The sequence below is a fragment of the Ambystoma mexicanum genome, chromosome 10, assembly GCF_040938575.1.
Source record: "Ambystoma mexicanum isolate Mex_15411 chromosome 10, UKY_AmexF1_1, whole genome shotgun sequence".
Taxonomy (NCBI): domain Eukaryota; kingdom Metazoa; phylum Chordata; class Amphibia; order Caudata; family Ambystomatidae; genus Ambystoma; species Ambystoma mexicanum.
In genome coordinates, this window is record NC_090932.1 from 248,115,865 (window position 1) to 248,141,644 (window position 25,780).

At 47.3% G+C, this 25,780-nt stretch overlaps 1 protein-coding gene across 3 annotated transcripts in view; it reads right to left on the reverse strand.

Moving 5' to 3' along the window:
• The window catches only part of SPSB4 (splA/ryanodine receptor domain and SOCS box containing 4), a 268,730-nt gene that overhangs the window by 171,165 nt on the left and 71,785 nt on the right, over nt 1–25,780 (reverse strand). For 2 of the 3 annotated variants that reach the window (XM_069617774.1, XM_069617776.1), the window contains exon 2: nt 10,009–10,869. In XM_069617774.1, coding sequence (XP_069473875.1) covers nt 10,009–10,702 — 694 coding nt within the window. In that variant the 5' untranslated portion in view covers nt 10,703–10,869. Of the gene's footprint in view, nt 1–10,008; nt 10,870–11,017; nt 11,122–25,780 lie in introns of those variants that run through there. The other variant, XM_069617775.1, reaches the window with a different exon arrangement.

A 25,780-nucleotide genomic window follows, 5' to 3' on the forward strand; every position in this document is an offset into this window, starting at 1 on the left:
AATGCCCAGGCAGTGCCTGGCAGGTGCCTTTTCCCATGCCTACACAAAGCCCAAATTGTTGGCATTGTCAATGCTTGTTTTCTTACCCGTTTCCCTCTGGACCGCTCACACTATCTATGCCTCTGCAACTCGCAGGCTATTTAGTTAATGCTAATTATTGGAGGCGTAAGCCATCTTTAAGTTCAACATTTCAACCTACGGGGTGGGGGGGGTGGTCTATTGATAAATCCCTTGGGCCGGCTTTTGTCCTCTGCCTCTGTTCGTTTTCTGCTGCCACAGTCACGTAAACGGCACTTTTTTCATCTCAGAGAGCAATGCATTTGCTTACTTTTAAAGTTTAAAAGTGAGTAAACAAACTGTCTAAGAGGTGGGGAATGCGACAGGCTCTTGCTGTCTGAGCCCCAGGCCGGGCGTCAAAGCAGAGTGATGTCCCTTGCTCCAAATTGGGAGGGCTTTAGCCCACGCAAGCCCATCCCTGGTGCCGCCCATAACTGTAAGGCAACCGTGTTGCCCCCATCCCATTTCCTATCACCCTAACAAGAAGGTGGCACCAAGCGTAGGTAAAAATATTCAGTGACTAACAAGTTTGGGTCTAAAACCTGCAAACAAAAGACCGAATTTGAAAAGGGCAGCCGTGAAGGCACCATCTGCAAGCAGGGGTGGAATGGCCTACAGCAACTCTGGAGATTTCCCAGTAGGCCTCAGCATCAAGGCCCTGTATTTCCAAATGTTTAATGGCAACGCGGCTGCAAATGTGTAATATGAGGCCCTTTTGAAAGTTATTTCCAGGGCCTCTTGGTTCCCAATCTACCCCTGTCTGCAAGGTCAGTCTTTTGCCGCCCCCTCGATGCCCTCGTTTCAGGAATAGCAAAAGCACACAATACCTTCACTGAAACTATGCAACGACCTTGCGGATCACTTCACGGAAAAATCTTTGCAACAGCACTCTTGAGGCAACTCACTGCATGGGCTACTTCCACTGGACGACTATCACCGCGACAAACAGGCTTCACACGTAACGTTGGAACTAACATCAATCTTCTTTTATTGCACGTAATTAAGCACGAAGCAATAAACAATAAGTCCATGATCTAAACGGCCTTCATTGACTTAAAGATGGCCTTTGATGCAATACCTCGCCAAAAGCTCTGGGCTAAATTGAGCAAATGGAACTGCCCTGCGAATATCCTAGAACCCATTATACAACTTTATTCAAACACTTCCATAAAAATCAGACTCACAAAACAAGGTCTGACAACGGAGCCTATCAACACAGTGAATGGTCTAAAACAAGGATGTCCCCTCGCAGCGACTTTATACAACCTGTTTACATCAGACATTGATCAATACCTCTCCAACACTCAAACAAACCCTCCGAAAATAAACTCAATACCGGTCCCCATTATGTCCTATGCAGACGACATCGTCTTGCTCGACAGAACACCATTTGGTCTCCAAACTTCTCTTACAGCACTAAGCGCCTACATGAAACAAAATGAGCTAACAATTAACAGCACAAAAACAAAAACCATGGCTCTAACAAAACCTAAACCAAAAGCAAAAAAAACACCAGATTTCAACATCAATGGAATACGTTTGGAAAATGTCACAACATTTAAATATCTTGGCATCATGATCAATCAATCAAAGACAGAAAGAGATTGGCTAGACAACCTAGAACAAAAGGCTCAAGCACTCGCACGACAGGGCTCTATCCTACACAGAAAATATGGAAAATTTTCATTTAAGCCCATCATCATGTTCTACAGACAAAAATACATTCCCATCATAACCTATGGAACGGAAACAATGATGAACGCAGACCAGGTAGACTGGGTGAAATTTGAAGCAATATTCTGGCGCAGGATCTTAACTCTTCCTCAATCATATCCCATGGCGAGAATTCGATACGAAGTAGCTACCCAATCCATCGGTTCCATGGTACGATGGAAAAGACTAGACATATACCGAAAAATACTGTCGGATGACAAGACCCCGGCAACCCAAATTCTGAAAACTAATTCAACTGCTCTAAATAACACAATACTACAAACCTGGAAAAAAACAATAACCAAAGAAATGGAACAAGAAAACATATTGGAAGAACTTCTAACGAAACGTCCTCAACACGCTAAAACCAAAATTCTACAAAATGATTGGATCAAAACCATTGAAAAGAAAAATACATACAAACGGACTTTGCGATGCAATAAGGACAACAGAAAATTACATGAACCGCAGCCATACATCTTGTCATTCCCTGATCCAAATATCAGATCGACCTTCTTAAAAATCCGCCTGAACACTTTACCAACTAATGAGTACTTGGCATCAATTAGACAAATTCCAAAAAACCAGAACCACTGTCGATTTTGTGAAATCACCACGACACCAGAAACCATATTCCATTTGCTCATGGAATGTCCCTCTCTTGCCAACCACCGCAAGCAGTTTGGGGCCTACTTTGACATGGCCTCGCAGCAAATGACAACAGATGAAAGATGGGCTGCGATTCCCAGTGGACAAAATAACAAATACACATTCACAGCTGTCCTTTACCTTCACAGCATTCGAGATTAATGGAGGAAAAATGATTTCCTAGCAATGTAGACTGCATTGCTGTCTCTTCTTCTATCCACGTACTTCGCACGAACCACAAGATGAAAGTTTGAGACAAAACTAAAACATCACAAAAAAAAAAAAAAAAAAAAAAAAACTAAAATCAGCGCCATCCAATAGATCATACAAACCAGACCAAGCAACCTCGAATCACCCACCGATCCGAGGATTGCGAGAACAAACTCTCAAGCTTCCCCCAAATATCAGCAGAGACATTTGTCAAGCTGGTAAACAATAGCAACAAAGCAGGCTTCCCCCAAGGATGGCTGCACCACACACATACACAAATCAATCATCATACAAGGAACACCCATGGAATACTACAGAAACCTTTTCAACCAGTCAATTTCAATAGGGACAGTATCAGAATCTTTCAAATCTGCATACATCAAGGACACATCAGGCAACATGGAACACCTATCCAATACAGACCCATCTACAACATCCCATAGCCAGCGAAAGTACTCGAAACATACATCTATAGAATAACACAAAAATTCACAGAACACCACCTACCGCCAGATCATGCACAAGTAGACTTCAGTCCGATGAGGAACAGAAACAGCACTGCTTTCAATCTCAGACAATCTATATACAAAGCAGACTCAGACAAAAGCACAGCTCTAATACTTCTGGGTCTCTCTGCAGCATTGGACACAGTCAACCACAACATCTGTGTCGGGAAATTAGAAGAAATAGGAATCACTGACCTAGCCTTACTATGGATGAAATCCTTCCTAACAAACAGAACTGAATCCATATGAATCAAACCTTTCAAATCCAACTCAAGTGATTCCACCTGTGGAGTATCACAAGGATCATCTTTCTCCCCATTGCTTTTCAACATTTACCTGGCTCCACTAATCGAGCTCATTAAAAGACCCGGTCTCACATGCTACAACTAGGCCGACGACACAAATAGTTTATAAAATACAAGACACACAGGAAGAAAACGCAACACTGGAAGACTACCTACAAGAACATAATGCCTGGATGAACTCAAACAACCTCAAACCGAACCCGAGCAAAACAGAAATAATGATATCCAAAAGCAGAGCAAACAATCACTACATCCCATGGCCGACGGAACCTGCAACGGCGCCAGCTCCATCAACGATCGTAAAGAACCTAGGAGTTTTGATAGACAACGAACACTGGAGCCACAAGTAAACACTATAATCAAGAAATGTGTCTTCCTCCTACACGCAGTACAAAGGATCCTACCATTTCTCTCCTTCACGCACAAAACACTTACCATCATCGCATTCATGTCCAGAGTAGACATCAACAGCCTGTACCTAGGAATGCCAGAACGACAAAGAAACTACAGCGCATCCAAAACGCTGCAGCCAGACTGCTACTCAAACTACCACAAAGAATTACCCCAGCACTGAAAATTCTACACTAGCTACCAATAAAATAGCAAATAAAGTTAAAATCAATGTGCGTAACGCACAGAGCAATCGACTGCAAAGGAGCAGAGTTCCTAAAAGAGAAAAATATCTACCACCCAACAAGATCACTAAGATCAAGCAACGACATCCACCTATGACCAAACACATACAACAAAAGAACATTCTGAGGAATATCGCTCTTGCACCTGGCACCAATAACCTGCAATGATCTACCAAAAAAATATACCCAACACAAGGGATCGTCTTCAATTCAGAAAACTACTCAAAACGTGTCTTTGCTCCAAAAGGAAACTACTAGGAAGCATATACACTGCAGGAAACGAGAATCCCAGAGAGGGAACCCATCATCCCTAACTTAATCTTCCCTAACCGGAGGGTGGCGGAGGATGCCGTTACCACATACCGTTAGCCCACATAGGAAATATAGGCAGGTAAGGCCCACCCACACAGGAACGGGCAGGAAGGGACCAGAATCCTCTAAACTAAACATCGCCAACACCAGGGTGGGGGAACACGCCAGCTTCAGCCAAGTACACAAACCAATGAAGTAGCACAGAGGAAAACCGCCACCCCAGCATACCTGCCAACTAGGTGGACAAACTACAATACCAAAATCACAGGATAACCATAGATGTGGAGCAAAGAAACGCAAAGACTAAGAGGCAAGAAAATAAAAACAACTTACCCAACTATAAAACCACAACTTTCCCGATGCACTTCTCATACAGAAACCCACACAAGGACTTCTCCGCACAACAATCTGCACTTCCTTCACCACACTGCAACAGAAACGCCACATAACCCATATCAACAGCACATGGGAACTCGCACCGAACTGATAACCGCACTCAAACTCAGCGGACGTTGAAAACCAAAGCTGATGCTGCCAACAGGACATCACAGCTCTCTCTCCTATTCCTACTACACCCTACTAACCCTCCAAGCCCCCCTTTTCAGATCCGCCAGAGCACCTTGGGACCACTCTGGTGGCGACGGTGCAGGGCACAAATAGGTTTGACATTAACAAGTAATAGTGAGCTTTGTTGTACTTCTTTATTTCTAGAATGACAGCACACAGTGTACCAGCAAAATATCTTTGGAGCACCAACCGTGCCCCTTCACAGCTAATCTGCCAAGAGAAATAACATCCAGTGTAAACCCAGAGAAAGGCGATGTAGGGGGCTTCATAATTATTACACCAGAGAATTTGCCCATTAGGATTCACGTGCCCGAATGCGACCACGTCCCTCAGATATCATGAGAAAGGCTTTGATGCCCCATCGGAATTCCTGTGGCACTGCAATGCTGGTTCCATACCCATTTACCCAGGCTACATTTGCTGGATCAGTGTTTCCCAGCACTCCACTCTTCTACCCCACTGCCATGTCCCTTTCTCTTACTCCTGCCCCAATTGTCTTGCACCAAGCCACACCTCCACCTGTCCATGATGTGTTTTGTATAGTGACTAACAGACCCCGGAGGCATGATAGCAATTGGGACAAAAGACTAACAAATAACATGTAAGGTAAGGGGCAAGTAGAAGTACCACAGAATTAGGAGAACGGTGTCGTTTTTTCCCCCGCTCTTAAAAGTGGTCAGAGGTACATGCTCTCGTCTGGCAGTAGAGCATTCCAGATTTTTGCCGCAACATGTGGGAAAGATTTCTGGGCCACACAAGCAAGTCTGATACAAGGGATCTCCAGGAGAGAAGCACTGTTTGATCTTCAGTTTCTGCGAGCTGGATGCCAAGAGATACATTTAGAAAGGTATTTTGGCACCTGGCCGTACAAGCATCTGTGCGTAATGCAGTGCACACGGAAAATGATCCTGCTGCAGATAGGAAGCCAATGTAAGGCTTTCCTGGCCACAGTCACAGGATTTGACATTCGTAGGCCCTCCACAACATGCACACCATTATTTTGGATGACATGCATGCTAGTCAGATCCCCCGTTGGTGATACCAAACAAGAGACTTGAACAGTAGTCCAATTTGCCCTATAATATGATGGTAGAGCAGCTCAATGCGTTCAAAAAAGGGATGGAGTTGAGCAAGCCAGTTTTAGAGGATACGCAGTGCTAGAAACAAGGCTATTGACTTGGGCCTTCTTGTTAAGATCTTGGTCTAGGAAGACCCCTAGCGTCTTGACCTTAATCTGGGTATTTATGGGACACCCGGACACATTGAAGGACTGATATGCAGCGCTCATTTTGCACAATTGAGCAGGGGTACCAAGAACCATAAGCTCGGTTTTGGAACCATTGAGTGCAAGCTTATTTCTCGCATCCAGGATTGAAACCGGTTGTAGACTGAATTCAGAGTCCTGGAGTTGTTGGCATAGTTGCTCTAAGAGGCACAAGGCATTGCTGGTAATCTGCATAATTGGCATATGTAGTGCCAGCTTCATCCAACTGATCAAACAGAGGGAGCATGAAGATGTTAAAGAGAGTAGGCAACACGCACAAGCCCTGCGGAACCCCCCACATGACCAAGAAGTCCTCTGCCCTGGCCTCGTTAACGAAAACTCTGGCCTTACGATCCGAGAGAAAAGAAAAGATTTCAGCCAGGCTGTGGCTGAAAGAGTAAAGTGGGCTGTGCTGTGTAGTCTATCCGCCAGTATGTTATGATCCACTAAATCAGAGGCTGCGGATAGATCTCGCAGCCCAAGCATAGATTTGTTCCCTTTCTCTATGATCTTAATGTTATTTTTCAGATCAAGTAAGATGGATTCAGTGCTATGGGCCCGCCCGAAGCCGGATTGTTTCTGTCCCAATATGTCTTGAGCTTCGTGAGGATCTCAGGGTCATGTTGCGATATAGGATGAAAGTTGAAGTCGGGACCGATATTAATGGTCAAGGGAACTAGAGTAGCCTGACCAAAGTCCCCTGCATGACTTCGAACCACTTGAATGTTTTTGACTGTATGCGTTAGTGCATCCTGAATGGCTGTGCACCACTTGGCATCTTTAACAATCTGTGAAGGAAGGGGGGGGGCAAAGATCCTCAAGCTCTTTAAGGATTCTAAAAAGCTCCTTAGTACTGGAGTCAGCTGCTAGTATTCTTTGGTTATACAACCATATCTTCAAGTATGGCTAGTTTATGCATTTTAGCAGCTTGGGAGTAGATGGTTTTATCCTCAATGATTTAGATTTCTAGCATTGCTTCATAGCTTGTTCTCAATTTTCTTCAGGTTATTGATATCAGCTGAGTATCATTTCTTGTCTGGCGGTTTTGTCTGCAGGCCTGATTTCACAGGAGCCCTGCTGTTGACAGCCTTTTATAGTGTGATTTGATACACAACTGCCAGATCTTCTGCAGAGTGTAGGTTAGGCAGATTCTCGGTGACAGGGGAAAGGAATGGTTGCACAGCGGATGGCGTAGTCTTGCAAAGGTTTCTATATGAAATCCAGCATCTTTCAAGCCTAATTTTGCGGGTGGGGTCGGTATGGACATGTTCCATTCCAACAGGTGATGATCGCACCATGGACATTGCTTATTTTCAATGTTCTTAATGGGAATGTTCTGGGTACATATCCAGTCTAATATCCTCCCATTAACATGGGTAGGTGATGAAATATGCTGGGTGTAACCTAGATCAAGCAGAGTGTTCCTGGTCATCATGGACATGACATCCGACACATCTCCCAAACCAAAGTTAAAGTCCCCCAGTATACGAATTCTGGCACTTGGTTTAAAGCTTGGAGTTAGTAAGTCGCTAAGATGTGTGATAAACTCTGGCATGCTAGGCGGTGGCCTATATATATACAAATGATGCGAATTGTCAAATTAGCATCGACCTCAAATTTTGCCCATATCACTTTGCACTCCAAGACAGAAATGTTCTCAAGATTGTGGATTTGTGTAGATTTGTCGTAGATCAGCGCCACACTACACCCCCCCTTAATCCCTCCCCCCACCCCTTTGTGCTCTTGGGGTCTGCTCTTAATATGCTGAAACCTGCGGGAACAGCTAATGAGAGGGCTGGCCCTGCAGCCTCATGCAGCCAGTACTCCGTGATGGTGCGTAGTTTGATTTTAAGGGTGTTAATGTAGTCGACTACCTCAGAGAAGTGCTTGATAAGGGATCGTGTGTTCAGTAGCAGGCATTTAAGGTTCTTACTATGTACGTTGTGATATAGCGCCTTGTCATGTACCCTAAGATCAGTTGGCACAAGTGTGGTTCCACCATTGTGGGGTGGCACAGTGGCCTCCAGGACACCCTCTTCCATAGGACTCCATGGGAATGGGGACACAGGCCGTGAGAACTCTGCGAGCGGGTGCCGTTCCGCCCGGCAGGTCTGACCCTGGTGTAGGGGAACAGCACCCGCCCGCAGAGTTGTAGTGTGCCGGTGTGGAAACAACAGTGCCGTTAGGCTTACCGACACTGTTGTTTCCGGATTGGCACTATTGCCCAATGTCAGCAACTCTGCTCCTGTAATACGGGGGGCGGGGTAGGGGATGAAGAGCTGCGGGCTGAGTCGCAAACTGGTGAAAAACGGACTCTATCACGTGCTTACACGCCTCAGGTGAGAAGAAGAGCTGCAGGCAATCTGGGGATTGTAGTTTAGAAGAACAACTGGCGAGAATTCAGCCTATTGCAGGAAATGATGAAAGAAAGTGCTCGCGGAGTACAAGTGCACTTGTATCGCGGCAAAACAAAAGGATTATCAAAACTTTAAATTTGTGTTCAAAAGTAACCGATTGCTCAAATTCAAGTCTAGGTGAACACACCCTCTACATTGACAATTGCGCTTGTGAAAAGTGGCCGGGTGTGTCGGTTCAAATTTACGTGCCACAAATATACAATTTCGCAACCAGCACACCGACAGCATTTTCACACAGCTACACAACTAGATGTGAATGTTTCCTTAATGAGGAGCAATTCCTGGTAGGCTCGCGCTGAATATACACAGAGAGACCAATGAGATGTTAACACTCACACAATGCTAACACACGGGCATTCCTGCTGCATGGGCCCTGGGGGGCAGGGGCTGGGGACACCACTGCAATAGCTCTCCCATCTCCTCTCCTGCACACACACACCCCCAATGATCCCTGCACATTTCCGCCTCCACCCTCACAGACGTACCTCTCCATGCAGAAGATTGCATAACTCCTACTTTGTTAACACTGATCCAAATAGTGGGATTCAGTCAAAGTGGCACTTGGTTAAACGCCATATGCAAAAGCCTGGCTTTCCCTGGACGCCCATTCAAGCTATTCTAGCCATTGAACATATGCAGCACCACGCACTGGCATCAGGATTGCATGAACCCAATATTTAAATAACTGTACCCATCAGATAGAAGACGGTCAGGAAAATTACAGGTCAGTGGCTGCACACATGGCATGTGGGCCAATCGGCTAACTGTACCACAGAATGCCTGCATCCCAAATCTTGTACCACAGAATAGCTCCAGCACATGTATTGTGTCCTTCTGTCTCTACAACCCATCCCTGCATGCATTTAGGTTTCTGCCAGTATACTAAGTGCTCTCTAGGATACACGCTTGCGCCCCATCTCGGTTTCCCATTTGTCTAACCATGTTTGCATGTACCACTCTCACGCTAAATACCCCAATCCCTTCAGTGCACATTTTCTCCAAGTCTTCCTTCTACCATGAAGAATGTATGGGCACCGTATACCCTGCAGTTATTTTTAGTGCCACAAGTGGGAAGCATCCCCTGGCACTCTCCCACCATAGGGTACTTGTCCCAGGGACAGGGGGTGGGGAGCCGCTGTGATAAAAGACCAGCGCTTCGGTGAAGGAATAAGGTGAGAACATGCAACCGTATTAATTAAATAATTAGCACAAATGGGCAGTGCATACTCAGTGACAAATGGTCTTTTTTGATGAGAAGCACATCTTAAATGCAATAAATGCGGGTGGCATCAGAATCACACTGCACAATTTTATAAGACATCAACAGAGAAGACAATATACCAAGTACCTTCAACCAAAAAAGTCAAGACTTACGGTCAAGCCCATTGAAGTATCGCATTGTGATTTCACAGTGTCCCCACACCGCACTGACTATGGGGTGAAGCTTCTTTCCTTTCAGTCCTCTGAAGGCCACACCAAGATACTGTCCATCCACTATGAAGCTCAGAGTGCCCTCGTCCATGTCCAGTACCACCAGCAAGGAGTCTGGGAGAACAAAAGACTCGTCAGGTTCCAAGAACACTGGGTACGTCAGCCCTGGTTGGTTTTTACAGTTGTGGTAGAGTTTGTTGCGTCCCAGATCCCAGCCCCAGGACTCGCTATTGCTTCCAACCAAAGAAGTATAGCCTACCGAATGCAACGGTGCTTCGGCTGTGGCTATGCCCACCACGGCATGCGTTCCCCGTTGCCTCGCGGGCCAGTGGATCTGCCACACATGAAGGCCTCTGGTGTAGCCAACTCTTCCTCGGATGCAATCAGTACTTTGGGCCACCGGGTGCCTGTGAAAAGTGAGCTTATCATCATCCTTCACAAAGATGTTCAACGAGCGGTCTTCATTATTCCAAGCGTGCTTGTACTGGACTTCCAAGGAGGCGGAGGGCATGTCGAGCAGCATGTCGAGCCGGGTCGGTTTACAAAAATCCGGGCCCCGAAGCTCCCGCTTAACCGGCCTGAACGGGGGATCCCGCACATCCACAGACTTTATGCTCCCTGAGATTTTCTGGCCCATCTCCTTGATGAAGAATCGCCAGAGGTTAAGGGGGAAGGGGAGGGATGGGGAGGGAAGGTCGACTGTGGCCCAGCGTTACCTCATGAGAGCACGTCTAAGGTGACCCAATACCTCGATAGCCAGTTTCTTCTACGTCCTCCGCGACGAGTCCGCTAGGAAAAATCTCCCTGGAAGAGAATAAAGGGAAACGGTGTTAGCTTAAGAAATGCTCTTTAACATTCATTTTTAGGAAATCACAACTGGTGCCGATCTAAATTAATGAAACTGGGGGCGAAAGTTGGGGGGGGTAGTGGGGGGGGGGGACTGTCCTGCAACCTTGTCCGCTGTACTGAGCGCAGGGGAACCAAACTGAGAAAAGAAAACAGAATGTACAGCACAAGTCCAGAGAACAGACAGCTTCCTGTGATTCATAGCGGGAAGCAGACATTCCACACCTCCTGCCCGACAGTCTAGCCGCCGCCTAACCGCTAGCCGGAGTCACATCGCGAACATTCCTCAAAGAACATCGCCCCCCCCCCCCCAAACCCCCCTCACGAAGAACCAAACTGCCAGGGCATTTTTACTTTCTCTTTCGCAAACGATTACCACAGACAAGAAATCGGCACGGTTTCCCGCGCCCAAGTATTTTTGGTTTCCTGCCTCTTTTTTTTTGTCAGGATATGATGTGTGATGAAGCCGTTCCACAGCAGCCAACGCACAGGAACAAGCGGTGCTGATCGCAAACAGCTGCGAGATTCCCAACATCAACCCAGCTCGGAACACACAAAACAAAAGCAGGTGGGCACGAAGACCGGGGGGGGGGGGGGGGGGGGGGAGGGAGGGAGGGAGGGGTTGGAAAAATGTCCACCCTGAGCAACTGGGGTCAACTTTTCCTTCACGCGCCCGGGTGCCCTGTTCTAAGCACGCAAGACTTACCGCTTAAGAACTCAGCACCGAGAAACTGCCCTTTGAAGTAAGGATACGCGAATGAAGCCACGTGGATACAACTGATTTCAAAGGGTGAGAAACAAAAATAAAACGATGCGGAAACGTACAATTCCACCCCCTCCCCACAAAAAAGTAGTTCTGCTTAAAAAATTATTAAAATAAAAAAACTCCCAAATTCCATTGCTGATGTTGTGAACACTACACCCTCACTTCAGATGCACGACTACAATGTATCAAGGCTACTGGAAATTCAGCATTCAAGTGCCATTTACAAAGGGTCCAAACTTGTTATGTTTATATTATTCTTTAAAGCGTGGACCTAGTTCCAGAGCAGAGGTGGGCTGTACAGGATCTGGGTAGCCAGCGTTTGGGCTGGCATCACTGTGCTGTACAGGATCTGGGTAGCCAGCGTTTGGGCTGGCATCAGTGCGCTGTACAGGATCTGGGTAGCCAGCGTTTGGGCTGGCATCAGTGCGCTGTACAGGATCTGGGTAGCTAGCGTGTGGGTTGGCATCAGTGCGCTGTACAGGATCCGAGTAGCCAGCGTGTGGGTTGGCAGCGGTGCGCTGTACAAGATCTGGGTAGCCAGCGTGTGGGCTGGCATCAGTTTCTGTACAGGATCTGGGTAGCCAGCGTTTGGGCTGGCCTCAGTGCGCTATACAGCATCTGGTAGCCAGCGTTTGGGCTGGCATTGATGCGCTGTACAGGATCTGGGTAGCCAGCGTTTGGGCTGGCCTCAGTGCGCTGTACAGCATCTGGTAGCCAGTGTTTGGGCAGGCATTGATGCGCTGTACAGAATCTGGGTAGCCAGCTTTTGGGCTGGCATCAGTTTCTGTACAGGATCTGGGTAGCGAGCATTTGGGCTGGCATTGGTGCACTGTACAGGATCTGGGTAGGCAGCGTTTGGGCTGGCAGCGGTGCGTTGTACAGGATCTGGGTAGCCACCGTCTGGGCTGGCATCGGTGCACTGTACAGGATCTGGGCAGCCAGCGTTTGGGCTGGCCTCAGTGCGCTGTACAGCATCTGGTAGCCAGTGTTTGGGCTGGCATTGATGCGCTGTACAGAATCTGGGTAGCCAGCTTTTGGGCTGGCATCAGTTTCTGTACAGGATCTGGGTAGCCAGCATTTGGGCTGGCATCGGTGCACTGTACAGGATCTGGGTAGGCAGCGTTTAGGCTGACATCAGTGCGCTGTACAGGATCTGGGTAGCCACCGTTTGGGCTGGCCTCAGTGCACTGTACAGGATCTGGGCAGCCACCGTTTGGGCTGGCAGCGGTGCGCTGTACAGGATCTGGGTAGCCAGCATTTGGGCTGGCATCGGTGCACTGTACAGGATCTGGGTAGGCAGCGTTTGGGTGGCCTCAGTGCGCTGTACAGGATCTGGGTAGCCACCGTTTGGGCTGGCCTCAGTGCACTGTACAGGATCTGGGCAGCCACCGTTTGGGCTGGCAGCGGTGCGCTGTACAGGATCTGGGTAGCCAGCATTTGGGCTGGCATCTTTTAGCAGTCGCGCAGTACTGAGAGTTGGTGTCTGCATGTCAGCATGTGTGGCTATTGGGATTAGTTCTTGGGCAAATGTTGGAAAAGCCACGATGAGAGATTTGCGAAAATTGAGAATTGTGGGGGCATTCCGAGCCGATACCAGGGTCGAGTTCAAGAGGGTGGATGCATGACAAACTCATTCAAATCTGTAGGGGTCCGTTTGATCGTTCAGATGCCTCTATGAAAGGTCATCAATCGGGTTGTTGTTTTAAAATCAATAAAATGTGTTAAAAAAATTAAAAAAACAATATGGGCGCTGCACTTATGGCAACATTCCACCTGAAGTGCTGGGCCAGGCCACGAGTATATTTTTGTGTTGATATGGTTCATTTTTTTTACTTAATAAAAAGATTTCAATAAAAAAAATAAAAAACACAGCAACCCTAAGTTTAGGCAAACCGGAATGATTCAAACTAGGCTCTGAAATTAGTGAAGCATGGTTGCACCTGGTCTAATTGACAAGGTAAAGCTACCTGCAGCCCAGGTCCTGGTGGGGGACTAGGGGGGTGAGGGGGTAGACAAAACAAGATCATGCATGTTCGCTCCTAGCGACCAGCCTGAGCCCAAGTGTAATCCATCCTCGCACACTACTAACCCTCTCCATAAAGCGGCGAGCATTCCTCAAGAACTTCAAGGCAGCCAGGTCCAGGGCATTGCCCCAGAGTGGCCACAGTTCAGAATGCCCGCAGCTGGCCCAGCGTTCGTGGCTAGATCTGGCCCTTCGGCACCTAGGGAACACGTGGAAAGGTCTTTGCTGTCCTGCTGCATGGTTTCAACATACCCACACATTGAAACCCAGATTTACCAAGAGGATGCAATGCCAGACTACTCGAGCCAGAGACCTACTCCGACCACTACAGCATGACGCACAAGAGCCAGGATTCCACTGCACGCAGAAGTCCACGCATCTGCAGCACCCCTCCTGTTTTACACGATTTGGTTCGGTCCACTAGGGTTGGCAGTCACGGAAATAAGCTTCTGGATTTTGTTTTGTGGGAGAAATGAAACCTATACACATGGAAAAGCAAAGCTGTCAAGGGCCCACTGGAGCATGAGTCCAGCTCACAGCCACACCATTAGTTATAGTAATAGCCATTGAGGTCAGACACTGCCCTCTTGAAAATATTCCCTTCTCCTTCAAACACCTTAGAATTCACCCTCCTAGTCTTTCCAACCCTGATATATGATCTATTTTGGCTGGATCGACAGGAACCCGCAGGGGGGGGGGGGTGTATGTGTGTATGTGTGTGTGTGTACGTGTGTGTGTGTGTACGTGTGTGTGTGTGTACAGAGCTTTTTTAAAGCACCAAATTGCCACTGTAGTGGCCTCAGAGCTCCTAGGCTTGCCCGCAAGTTAGCATATGGTACCCAAGCAAGAGGAAACGGAAACATAGGTGGTGCTGGGGCAGGGGAAAGAAAACAGACAGAGCCAGGAAGAGAGTAGGCAGGTTAAAGGAGGAGGGATGATTGCCATGTTTAGTTTCCGAGTGTAGAAAATTAAAAAATGTGCCTGTAGGAGCCAGAAGTATTTACTTGAAGACCGTACACAAGTATACATGAATTTAGTATGTGATGGACTCGAGAGGGCCTGGAGTCGGGTCAGGGAATACGTTCTCCACCCAAACAAACCCCAGGAAAGTCATACTGAAACCATCGAGCATGAAGACTAGGAGAGGCAAGTCAAGAAGGGACTGGTGCGATAGACGAATGTGAAGGAAGACGGAGGAAAGGAGCAGGATAGGAAGTAGCTGTCCTTTTGTATCCAGTCAGAGCCTGGCACCCGAGACAAACAGCGTGATATAGCAAGACACCCTATTGCCTTGAAATCTTTCATCGGCAAGATTTACGTGAGTAAAATATAGTAAGAATACCTGGCAGAACGACGGCAATGATGGATGGGGTGATGCAGAGACTGCAAGTAGCATTTGTGAGGGCTTATACCGAGGTCAATAGTGGACCTTTCATAGACAACTATTCAAAACCATAAGGTAAGGAGCAGAACTTTGAAAATGTAAGTTTCCCAACATCATTAACCAGTTTAGTGCATCCCAGCACAGTAAGGGCACCTCACTGCACCAAGGACGAGGAGCCAGAAGGGCATCACAAACACTACCTCCTTCCTTCAAGCTGCCTCACTTCAAGTGTACCACCATGTGTGGCCTCTAGCCTCTTTCACCTACTACTTCAGGTCTTCGCCCTCGCCCTGCAGACTGCAGCCTGGGCACCCTGTCCATGGGCATTATGGGCCACCTGTCAGACAACAATCTGCACTACAGTGAGGATGTGGCCAGTAAGATTTCGAATATTAAATTCCCAAGCGGCATCCACCAGTGCATGACTGGAGAAGAGTTGGGCCAAGCCTGTAGATTGGGGCAATGTTGAGATCCTTCTCAGATGGGAGACCCTTTCTGAAAGCACTTGGACAGCAGGTTTCATCCCATTGCAGTCCAACATTCGAGATCCCCCGAGTTGCCTGTGCATCGTTCTACATGGCTGAATGCAGGCGACTGGTCCCATTGTCTGTTGCAGCGTACTTTTGTGGGAAATGTTGTCATGAGCAATTCCTTATATTCGGACACAAATCTGATTGCATCAGCTACTGCGCTAACGGGCGCTTTGAAACCATTTCTTGATGTACAAGCGCCTTACAAAACGCACAATAAATAAAGCAAGGCTCAATTGTGGAAAGGTCTTTTTGTGTCAAATATTGAGATCTCTTTAGCAGAGTAAAGGCCCGATTAAAGGATTGCTCGGTGGACGTAGAGCTGGGGATCAGCCAATCTGAAAGCTGCATGGCCAAGATGGGGGGCGTTAGCTCCAATTGGTCTGTGGGTGGGCCCCTTACACTTAATATTTGCACAGACAAAATGAAACAGCCACTGGAGCAGATGAGGTTGGTGGTGGTCTGTGTGGAGACCAATTTGCGCAGAAGTATCCAAATACTGACCGACCGATGATCAGGGCGGAGGCCTTTACAGTTGATGGTGCGTGTACAGGTGGCTTTGATTGGAACACAATCTGTATTGAGGAGTATGCATGTACAGCTAAACGGTGGCTTTTACTGGATCACTGGATATGTACGAAGGAGAGCAAAACGAAGGCATTAAATGAGAAGAGGGAGGTGGTGATGTTGGTGGGGAGACCGGGTGTTAACTGAGTAGCCATGCACCAATCTACATATAGAAATAGAGCAAAGGGCCTTTATTAAAAAAGTGCACATGCACAGGTTGTGATGGCTAGAATAGTAGCAGGGGACTGTGCACATGTTCATCACTGCAAAGACTGAAATAGGGGTCTGTCCGTGTGAGGGAAGACTGTTGGCATAGGTACATGTATCTGCCCAGACAGGAGCATGGGTCTGTACGAGGAACGGTGCATGCGGTCACATAGTGAGGTGTGCTACTAAGCATAGCAGGCAAACTGACATGAAGCCTCGCAATGGAAACGGGCTCCTCTTTGGAGCACCCATGCACACGAACGCTGATCCGTTTGGTGCAGAGGGCCTGCGCTGAGAAGTTGGAGACATTGGACGATTCATCATAGTTTACACACATTTCATGAGAGGGCAAAGCCCGAGATTACAAAGACCATTTTACAGGACACATAGCGATTTGATGAATGTGTGGTAGAGCATGTTCATTCCCTCCATTTTTGGGTTCAACCTCTACAACTGTGCTGTTTGAACTTTATTTGTTCTTCCTTCATAAAGTACTTACCCGCCCTCTACACTACCCGTTGACACTATACATGTATCTCTAGACGGGAAGCGGTCAACTATTCACCCAAGAGTTACCAGCAATATCTGATAAGGCAATGAACGTGAAGCTCAGGTTGTCGGTCAATCAGAATGGAGGTGGACTACAACCTGTCGCTGAAAGCTACCCAGGTACTATGTGAAGGTGTGTGGGTGTGTGTTAGAGAGGGTGTCAAGGTGTGTGTGTGTGTGTGTGTGTGCAACAGAGTGAGAAAAGGTGTGTGTGCCGGTGAGCGTGTGTGAGAGTGAGCGAAGGTGTGTGTGCGCGAGAGTGAGCGAAGGTGTGTGTGCGCGAGAGTGAGTGAAGAGGTGTGTGTGTGCGAGTGTGAGCGGAGGTGTGTGTGTGTGAAGGTGTGTGAGCGAAGGTGTGTGCGAGTGAAGGTGTGTGCGCGAGAGTGAGCGAAGGTGTGTGTGCGCGAGAGTGAGCGAAGGTGTGTGTGCGCGCGAGAGTGAGCGAAGGTGTGTGTGCGCGCGAGAGTGAGCGAAGGTGTGTGTGCGCGCGAGAGTGAGCGAAGGTGTGTGTGCGCGCGAGAGTGAGCGAAGGTGTGTGTGCGCGCGAGAGTGAGCGAAGGTGTGTGCGAGCGAAGGTGTGTGCGAGTGAAGGTGTGTGCGAGTGAAGGTGTGTGCGAGTGAAGGTGTGTGCGAGTGAAGGTGTGTGGGCGAGAGTGAGTGAAGGTGTGTGTGTGTGAGAGTGAGTGAAGGTGTGCGTGCTTGAAGTTTTTGTTTCTCACACACGCAAGTCTGTTTTGTCTGCATCTTCGTTGGTAACTGTGTTTGTGAATGTGTGCACAATATCACAAAACCTAGATCCACTTTCTTGGGTGGTCTTTTCCATTAATCAGCTTCTTAATTTGTACTAAATGAATGCTAGTGTTCAGTAATAAACAGACTAGTGGCCAGTACTGAATTGTATGCGAGTGCACCTAGTCCTCAAACCAACCGAAAGCTGGTCACCACCAACAAACATGAACATTTGTTAACACAAAACAACTTTCAGTATGAAACCACAAGTAAAGCAAGTGTGAGGCATGTTCTGGGGGCAATGGGGTTGATCCACTTTCCAATATTTGAAGTTTCGTACAGAATGTAAAGTAGAGCAGAGGTAGAAGTGTTATTGCTTTCGCTGGGTGCAAAACATGTATATTTTATTCTGACCAGTAACTCATTTTCAAATGATGATCCTCATAAAATTGTGGCCGAGTCCCTTTAAATGGAAGGGAAGGATGACTGTGCCGTGTTAATGGACTGCTATTTAGGTGACTCGACTCAGTCTTACAAGAACCAAATGAAGGGCATATGCTTTTGACACCTTCCGCACTTCCCTGAAATCTCTCAGTCTCCATTCCCCACCCCGATTCCGTCCCCACCTCTCATTCTCTCTCCTTCCCTCACATCTCCCCCCATGTACCTCTCCCTACCTGCCCCTTCCCCTTCCCCTTCCTCATGTTCACCCTTATACCTTCTCTGTTCCCTCCCTCACCCCTTCCCTCACAGATCAATTGCTCTACTTACTGTTTTATTGGTTTGATTCACGATTGTAAACTGCTTCTACTGTTATAATGTACGTATTCTGTTATAATTTAATCCAAAGCGCTTTACAGCGCTATATAAACAAAATAAATACAAATTTAGAAACCCCACAAAGGAATGATCCTTTTCATCATTCCCCATACCCACCAAGAACGCCATCTCCAGAGCGCTCAGGCACCCTTAGTGCCACCACATATCCCACAATGCACCATAATCTCATATCACCAATTGACGCGAGTAACAACCATTTTTCTTGCAAGATCACTAGGACCACTGTAAACCAACAAAATTAAGATTGGCAGCTTTGATACCTCACTTGATAATGACACACGTAAGCGACCATTTCATAAAATTCCCCTGGAGCAGTCCCCAAAAAGGTCTGGTTTCTTCTCCTAACAGGGTGCAGGCCATTAGAAGGAAGAAGGGTACTTGGACCAGGCACTCAATACATTGTGGCCCCAACTTCTACTAGCAAGGCAATAACCTGCTTCAGGTTTTTAACTTCACAAGTTAAAAACGGACCAATCATTATCAGCTGTCATGCCAACAAAGTCTTCGTCACTGAAGTCTAGAATGGTGGGGGCAGGGGAGGGGGGGAGATAACCAAGTGACACCGGCTCCCCCCACCCCTTCCCCAACTCCTGGGTACCACACTTTTGGTTCTTAAACAGACAAAGGTGATGGGGACTAGCAGAGGCGTTGCTAGGGGGTGGGGGGCGAGGGGGCTAAAGCTTTTGCTTGTAGGCCTGGATAGAACCTCAGGGATTACACCAAAGGCTATAGCTAGCCCCGAATCCCGTCACCCAAAACATTACCTTAGCCCCTGATCTTTTCCAGACCTACCAGCACCCCTGGGGGCTAGTAAGGCAAGCAGAATGTTCTTGGAAAGCGGTCATATGCTGGTAATGTTTGTCTTCCTGGTTGGGGTGGCGTGGAAACACTTAGTGGGGAAGAGCGAGGCAGACACAGAGCAACATTGCGTTGACGAGCGCACGTCGGAAGTAGCCGTTCTGTGCGAGGTATGGATTCTCTGTTTTCAGGGGGCTTGGAGGGCAAGGACACCGGGCAGGATTTCCATAAGAAAAGACTGAAGGTTGAGAGAGCTGCAGTAAAGGCAGCGACAGTGGCATGGCGGCTAATCACATGAAGAAAAAGGAGAGCATGGCAGCCAACATGATCACACCCCTCTCTTGCAAGCCAGCTCTCGTGGTTGCACCAGCATTGCTGAGAAAGCCTCGGGCTATATTTTCACAGGGTCAGAAGCCTGAAATGCATTATTCCACGAAACAAACTGCTTTAAGACTAGCATATTGCTTCCAAGAAAAAGGCAAGACCTTGTTTGAAATCTTATAAAAGGCCCAAAGAAGCTGCAGTAAAGTGTTAAAACGGATTATTATTTTTTTACTAATCTATTTCGCATCTTGCTTTTTTTCGTCTAGCTATGGCAACTGCTGCTTTATTTGGTGGCCCCGCAGGCATGGTAAGCAACATGGGGCAGATTCGGCTTCAGAGCACCAAGGAACAGCAGATAGATACATGCCAACGGTAACCGGATCTAAGCAGTGTGTGATGCCACATGTACCCGGCATTGATCCATTCAAGGCTACAGTTTGAGCAGAATTGTGAACGGATTATAGCTCAGGGGCAACGGATTATAGCTCGTGGAAGCAAGACCACGCACAGCAACAGAGGTTCGACTCCCCAATCCGCGCATAGAAAACGAACTCAGCTATGGTATTAGGTGCAATATTAAAAATAAAAAAACACCTTGTAATCTGCCTTTTAGTGCTAGCTTAATTACCGTTTAATGAGTCTTGGCTGAAAAATCTTTTCTTTGACCCTTCCTCACACCAGTGCATAGATCACAACGAGCATCTAGAAAAGAGATTCTGTTCAAATGACGTGTATTCTGTTTTACACTTACCAGATGGTAGGATCTCCATTCAACTCCTTTCGCATTTTACAACTTTTTATAGCGATCCTCCATGATCAAAGTGTGTAAAAAAAATAAATAAACTAAGCCCGCCTCCATCTGCACAAACCCACAACGTGAAATGACCAGAAACATACCAGCTATCTTGCCACCCAGCCACTCCAACACAGAGCCCCTGCAGTAATGCAAGCCTATAAAATCGCCGTTTTGCAGCTGTACTATCAATAATGAAAGACAGCATGTAAGAGATTGAATACCCTCACCTGCTGGTAGTCATTATTCCCCACAGCAGGCAGCTGTATGCACTATTCCTCGTTCTAATCACCCACCATTGACACCCCTAAAGGGATATGCCGAATAGCACAAGCCAGAGACAGCCGAGGCTGCAGCAATCTCATGTTAATTATGGTTTAATGCAAAAGACATACCTTCCGAGATGACAAGTGAGTCTTCCAACGCTGGAAAAAGACTGCTGCACGTGCAGTGTTGTGACGTGGCCGCGGATTCGCTTTTCATCCCAAAAAGTGAACGGGAATAAATCAACTGGACACAGTCGAATCCACGCAAGGGGCTGGCAAGAAACAAAAGTGCCCTCTTCTCTCTGTCCAGGAACTTTAATCCAGAGGAAAATCAGTCAAGGAGCAAGGGATCAGTAGAGTAATATACCACCCCCGTAGTTTTCGCCCACTGTCTGGGCCAAACCACTGGAAAGCACCTGGCACGGAGGGAGGCTGTGCCGTCCACCATATGACCATGTGCAGAGTGTGTTGGTTTGAAGCACGTTGTCCCGTCGCCACGCAAAAATAATGAAATTAAAAAAAAAACAGATGGCGTGGATAGGTGTAAATATGGAGCAAGAGTACGTTACATGCCATCCGTTGCTATGTCGATCGCACACACCTGAACTTGTGAACATATCCAAATAAGGTGTAGTTTGCTTATGTAAATGTGCAGGTGAAATAGAATGTAATTTCTTGACACCCGAGTAACTCTTAGCATATCCCCCCCCCCCTGCAACCCCCCCCCCCCCGATTCATGGTGGTCTAGTGAACAGCTAAAAATGATGAAATGGTCACCTGTTTTTTTTTGTTACATGAAAGTGTTGTATCAGAGGATCCAGATTGGGTTTTGGGATGCACTTAAGAATCCACGTCCTCCACGGCAACCATTAGCCAATGGATACGGTGTGATCCTTTTGCACTGACAGGCGTCGCCATTTTGAGCCGAGTAATGTGCAAGGTGGCTTGTGCAGTGTAAACACGCAGTTTCATCACACTACACCCGTGGTTTGGATCCACTATAACAATGGAGTCCATTCACGAGAGTGGTTGACCTTGCATCGCCCCCCATTCTTGGTGCCTATGGGGGAAATATCTGGAAGCAGGCCTATTTTTGGGACTCCCCTGAATAGTTCTGGTTGGGCTTTACAAATCACAAGAGCAACTGGACAGGCATGGATGAACAGGCATGGATGAAGCTTCATTGGTTGCCAAGCATCCGCAGCTACTGGAAACTGATTGGATACTGCACTTCCAAAAGTCAAAGCCACGACTCTATACACCCCTCGCCCACCCACCTTCAATACACACCTGGTAGTGCACTCTGCCTAGGTCAGTGATGCCATTGTGAACCCACTCTTTCCCGACAAGTTTCCCTTCACAAGGCCTGTTCTAAATCGCAGTGAGAAGGAGGCACAAGTGGAAGGCCTGGGCGGTGGTCACGGTCAGGTCAGGGTGTGCGGACGATTGCTGGCACCCGAGTGGTCCGCGGCATGCCATGCGGTCTTGCCAGTTGCCACACCTATCCTACCCGCTGCTTCGCTACCTTTGCAGTAGCAGCACGTTTACTGCTGGTTGAGCTCCACACAGTCACTCATTTTGAGATTACCTATCCTCAGTCACAAAGGATCTTCCTCGAATGACACTAATCGGAGCAAGTTGCCGAGGGAGGAAGAGAAGTGTCCCTCACTCCTGCTCTCAATCAGATCAATTGAATATGTGTACAGAAAAGCCACGCTCCTGGGCATACCGGGGCGGATATTGAGAAGGCAATTAAAAGTCAAGGATCAGGGACCAACAGCTGGGCTGATGTTTCAGCAAAATGCACCGTTGGTTTGCTGGGCATCTCAGAAGCATATGCCACAAAGCGTTTCAATTAGGAGGGCTTTGGAGTTACTAACTATAGAAAAAAAGAGAAATCTAGTACATGCTGAAGGGGACTAGGCATTAAAAGATTGCTAAATGGCAATTCAAAATTATTATACTGAAGTAAAGCGACTGTTGATACACTTTTGACAAGAGGTAGACCGGCCGGTTAATGCGGGGAGGAAGGTGTTGAGGGTAGTGGTGGTTCTCAGCCTAAGGGGAGAGGGAATACCAGTGTTGAGTGCACAAGACAGAAAAGGAGCCGACCCCGACCCTTCAGGAGAGGGACAGCTGTTTGGGTTGGCGAGGCCAGAAGAGCAAAGGGAGAAATGTAAAAGCATCTACAGAGCTGTGGAAGGAGCGGTGAATCTAAGAAGGGCACAGATTATGAATCGGAGGTTTTTACACACTATTTGGGAAGTGGGAAGCAGAAGGATTTTTACGGAATGATAAAGTACTTCTCATTCCCGGTGGGTGGATTTCTAGGTAAGTAAAATGCATTTAATCGGCAGAGATAGGCGTTGTGCATGCAATGTAAACTTTCTTTGTAGCTACCAATTCCTGTAAATGAAAAGAAGAATTTGCATCATACAGATGCCCTGCAAAAGAGCATAGGTCCTTTCTGTAACTGAGCGAGTCATGCCATCAGACAGTCCGAGCACCTCACATGAGCAGTGCAGTTGACAAGAAGAGGCATTCCCTGGAGAAAAATGGACAGGTATGCGATTTATCTGGATCCCTGAAACCATCATCAGTGTTCTGCAAAATAGGGACCGTGTAGGTAGGCATTGCCCATATTTCACTAGCCTTCTTTACATCGGAGGGATAGGGTTGTGAAAGTGATTGCCAGTTGCCCAATGGTCCTGTGTCACCGCGGTTACCATTATTCAGCTCTGACATTTACCGCACAATAATTTTGACTTCTAGGTTCAAAATGTATTAGCAATATGGTCCTACAAATACCAGCATGCGTTTGACTCTGGAGTCAAAAGCCATTATTGGATAAAGGACACTTCTATGGGTACTATCAGTGCTTGGAATGTTGACTAGGGCACAGTGGTGAAATTGAGAGATCTTTTTGAAGGAGTTTTAAAAAGTAGCGAGGAAGACCATGAAGTCTACCGTTTTAGTCATGCAACTTGGTGACAGCTAGTGACTTGCTCCATGTCTGTCAAGGGGACGAGGGGGGAAAGAGGGGGGGAAAGAGGGTGGAAAGAGCCATTTGGTGGGTGATCGACTGAAGGTGGAGAGTCAAAATTAGCCCCTTGGTGGTCTGGTAAGGGTAAAGGGATAACGTAGTCCGCTTGAAACGCAATATAATGCTTTTGGGAACAGTGGCAGAGGAGGGCATCATTAAAAAATATTTTTTTTTTAAAAAAAACGACCTCAAAATGTGCCCTTGCCACTAGCCATTGCCTAGTTATAAATGACGAGTAAGAAGTTGTGGGTATGAGGAGAACGGAGGGTGCGTGTGACTTTATGCTAGGCTAGTAGCTTTCAACTTGAATGTTTTACAACTGCACATAACAAAACTGCACAATCTACTCATCAATACAGATGAACAGGTGAGGTTTTTTATTTTTTTTAAATGAGAGCGTTTTTTATAAATCAACAAATCTGTTTAAAAGTCGCAAAAAACGCCAGTGGAGGCAGCCTATGCCATCTCTTTGGATTAAGGCAGTATTGAAGAGTTCAAGATTTTTTTAAATTGTATTTCTAGCACAACACACCTCGAAACGGAACAGGTTTTAAAATGCTCGATTGCCCCGCAGGTGCCTGCCAGGCCCCGGCATCGAACCCACAGTAAGCAATTGGTGGGAAGGGGATGGAGGTGCGGATTGCATCTGCCTTCCCTCCTTTGCAGGACTCTAATTTTGAACCCCTGGGTAACCTACAGCTTCTCTGTCAAATCACTGGGGAAGCGTTAAAACGTTGGAAGGACCAACGATTGAACCCTGAGCTGGCAATAAAACCGCTGAGCTATCCTGAACTCAAAACCTTCCAGCCATCACATTTCCGTCTTCAAGCATACTGTAACTTAATAAGGTCTATCATTTCAAATACGTCCGCAGGGTCAAACACTAAAGACCCCAAAAGGCAAACACATTTCCGAAGTGGCACCCCAGAATACAGAATACATTGGGTAGCCAGTCTCGGGAGGGGCGCTGTAGGGAGCCAAAAATCACTAAGCCTGTAACTTCGATATGAAACCCCCATCCGAGAATGCGCCACAGTTCGTGAAGAAGAGGGAGTGTTGGCATAACTCCATGCCTGCTACTCCCCTCCCACCCACCACCATGCTAAAAAGTCTAAAGAATACAACATACAACCAATGCAGCAGAAAGGACACTCCTACCCAGCATGCAACGCTACACTCCTCAGAACACCCTCCACCAAATAGCAATGGCCCCCCTGATACGACGATCCGAGAGATCAACCAGAACTAAAAACTAAATGTGCACCATTAACGATATAAAGTTTGATTTTCTGCGTGCAGGTAATTAACCTATCAATAATCCTTCTTTAAGAAATCATTAGTGCCTACAGCCCACAAGCCCCCAACACATGGGCCCTGAAAAGCATCACCCATTCAGCAGACACCCATCTCCGCTGTTAAACAAAGCTCAACGCAGAGAAGGCCAATCATCAGCTGGTGCATCCTTAATCGGCAAGTACTTTACTACCACCACAAAACTAATTACTTATCTTCAATAGCTCTCTACTTCATTAGTGCATCAGCACAGATGGCGTGCTGCTGCAAGCTAAAATGGCCTACATCGAGAACGGCGCTAAGAGCGGAACTGCGGTAAAACACCTAATTTGGCACGCTCCATTTGAATCACTTTAGAACGTGTAAGCAGTTGAGAGGCGTGCTGGCCAGATCTACATAGAGAGCAAGCAATAAAGCAAACGATTGCAGGGGGTAATGCAGACAAGCACAAGATCAGTCTGGTTGGGAGGTGTGGTCCGCGACCATGCAGTGAGCAGCGGCTTCGACGAGCTCCCGCCTGATCCTTCCTTGATTGGCCCTAAAAACGTGGCTAACTTGGCCCCGAAGCTTCGTCCAAGCACCAGAACATCTCTTGAGCAGATTGTCGGCAGAAGAGCTTGACATAACCCTGGGTGACTGTGGATCGATATCCATAGCGAGAGGCGGGGAGGTACAAAATGGCGCCTGCTACTCTGAAGGATGCAGAGTGAAGCCCTGCAGCACTCGCACACTGGACAAAGTGAAGGTCTGCCGTCGT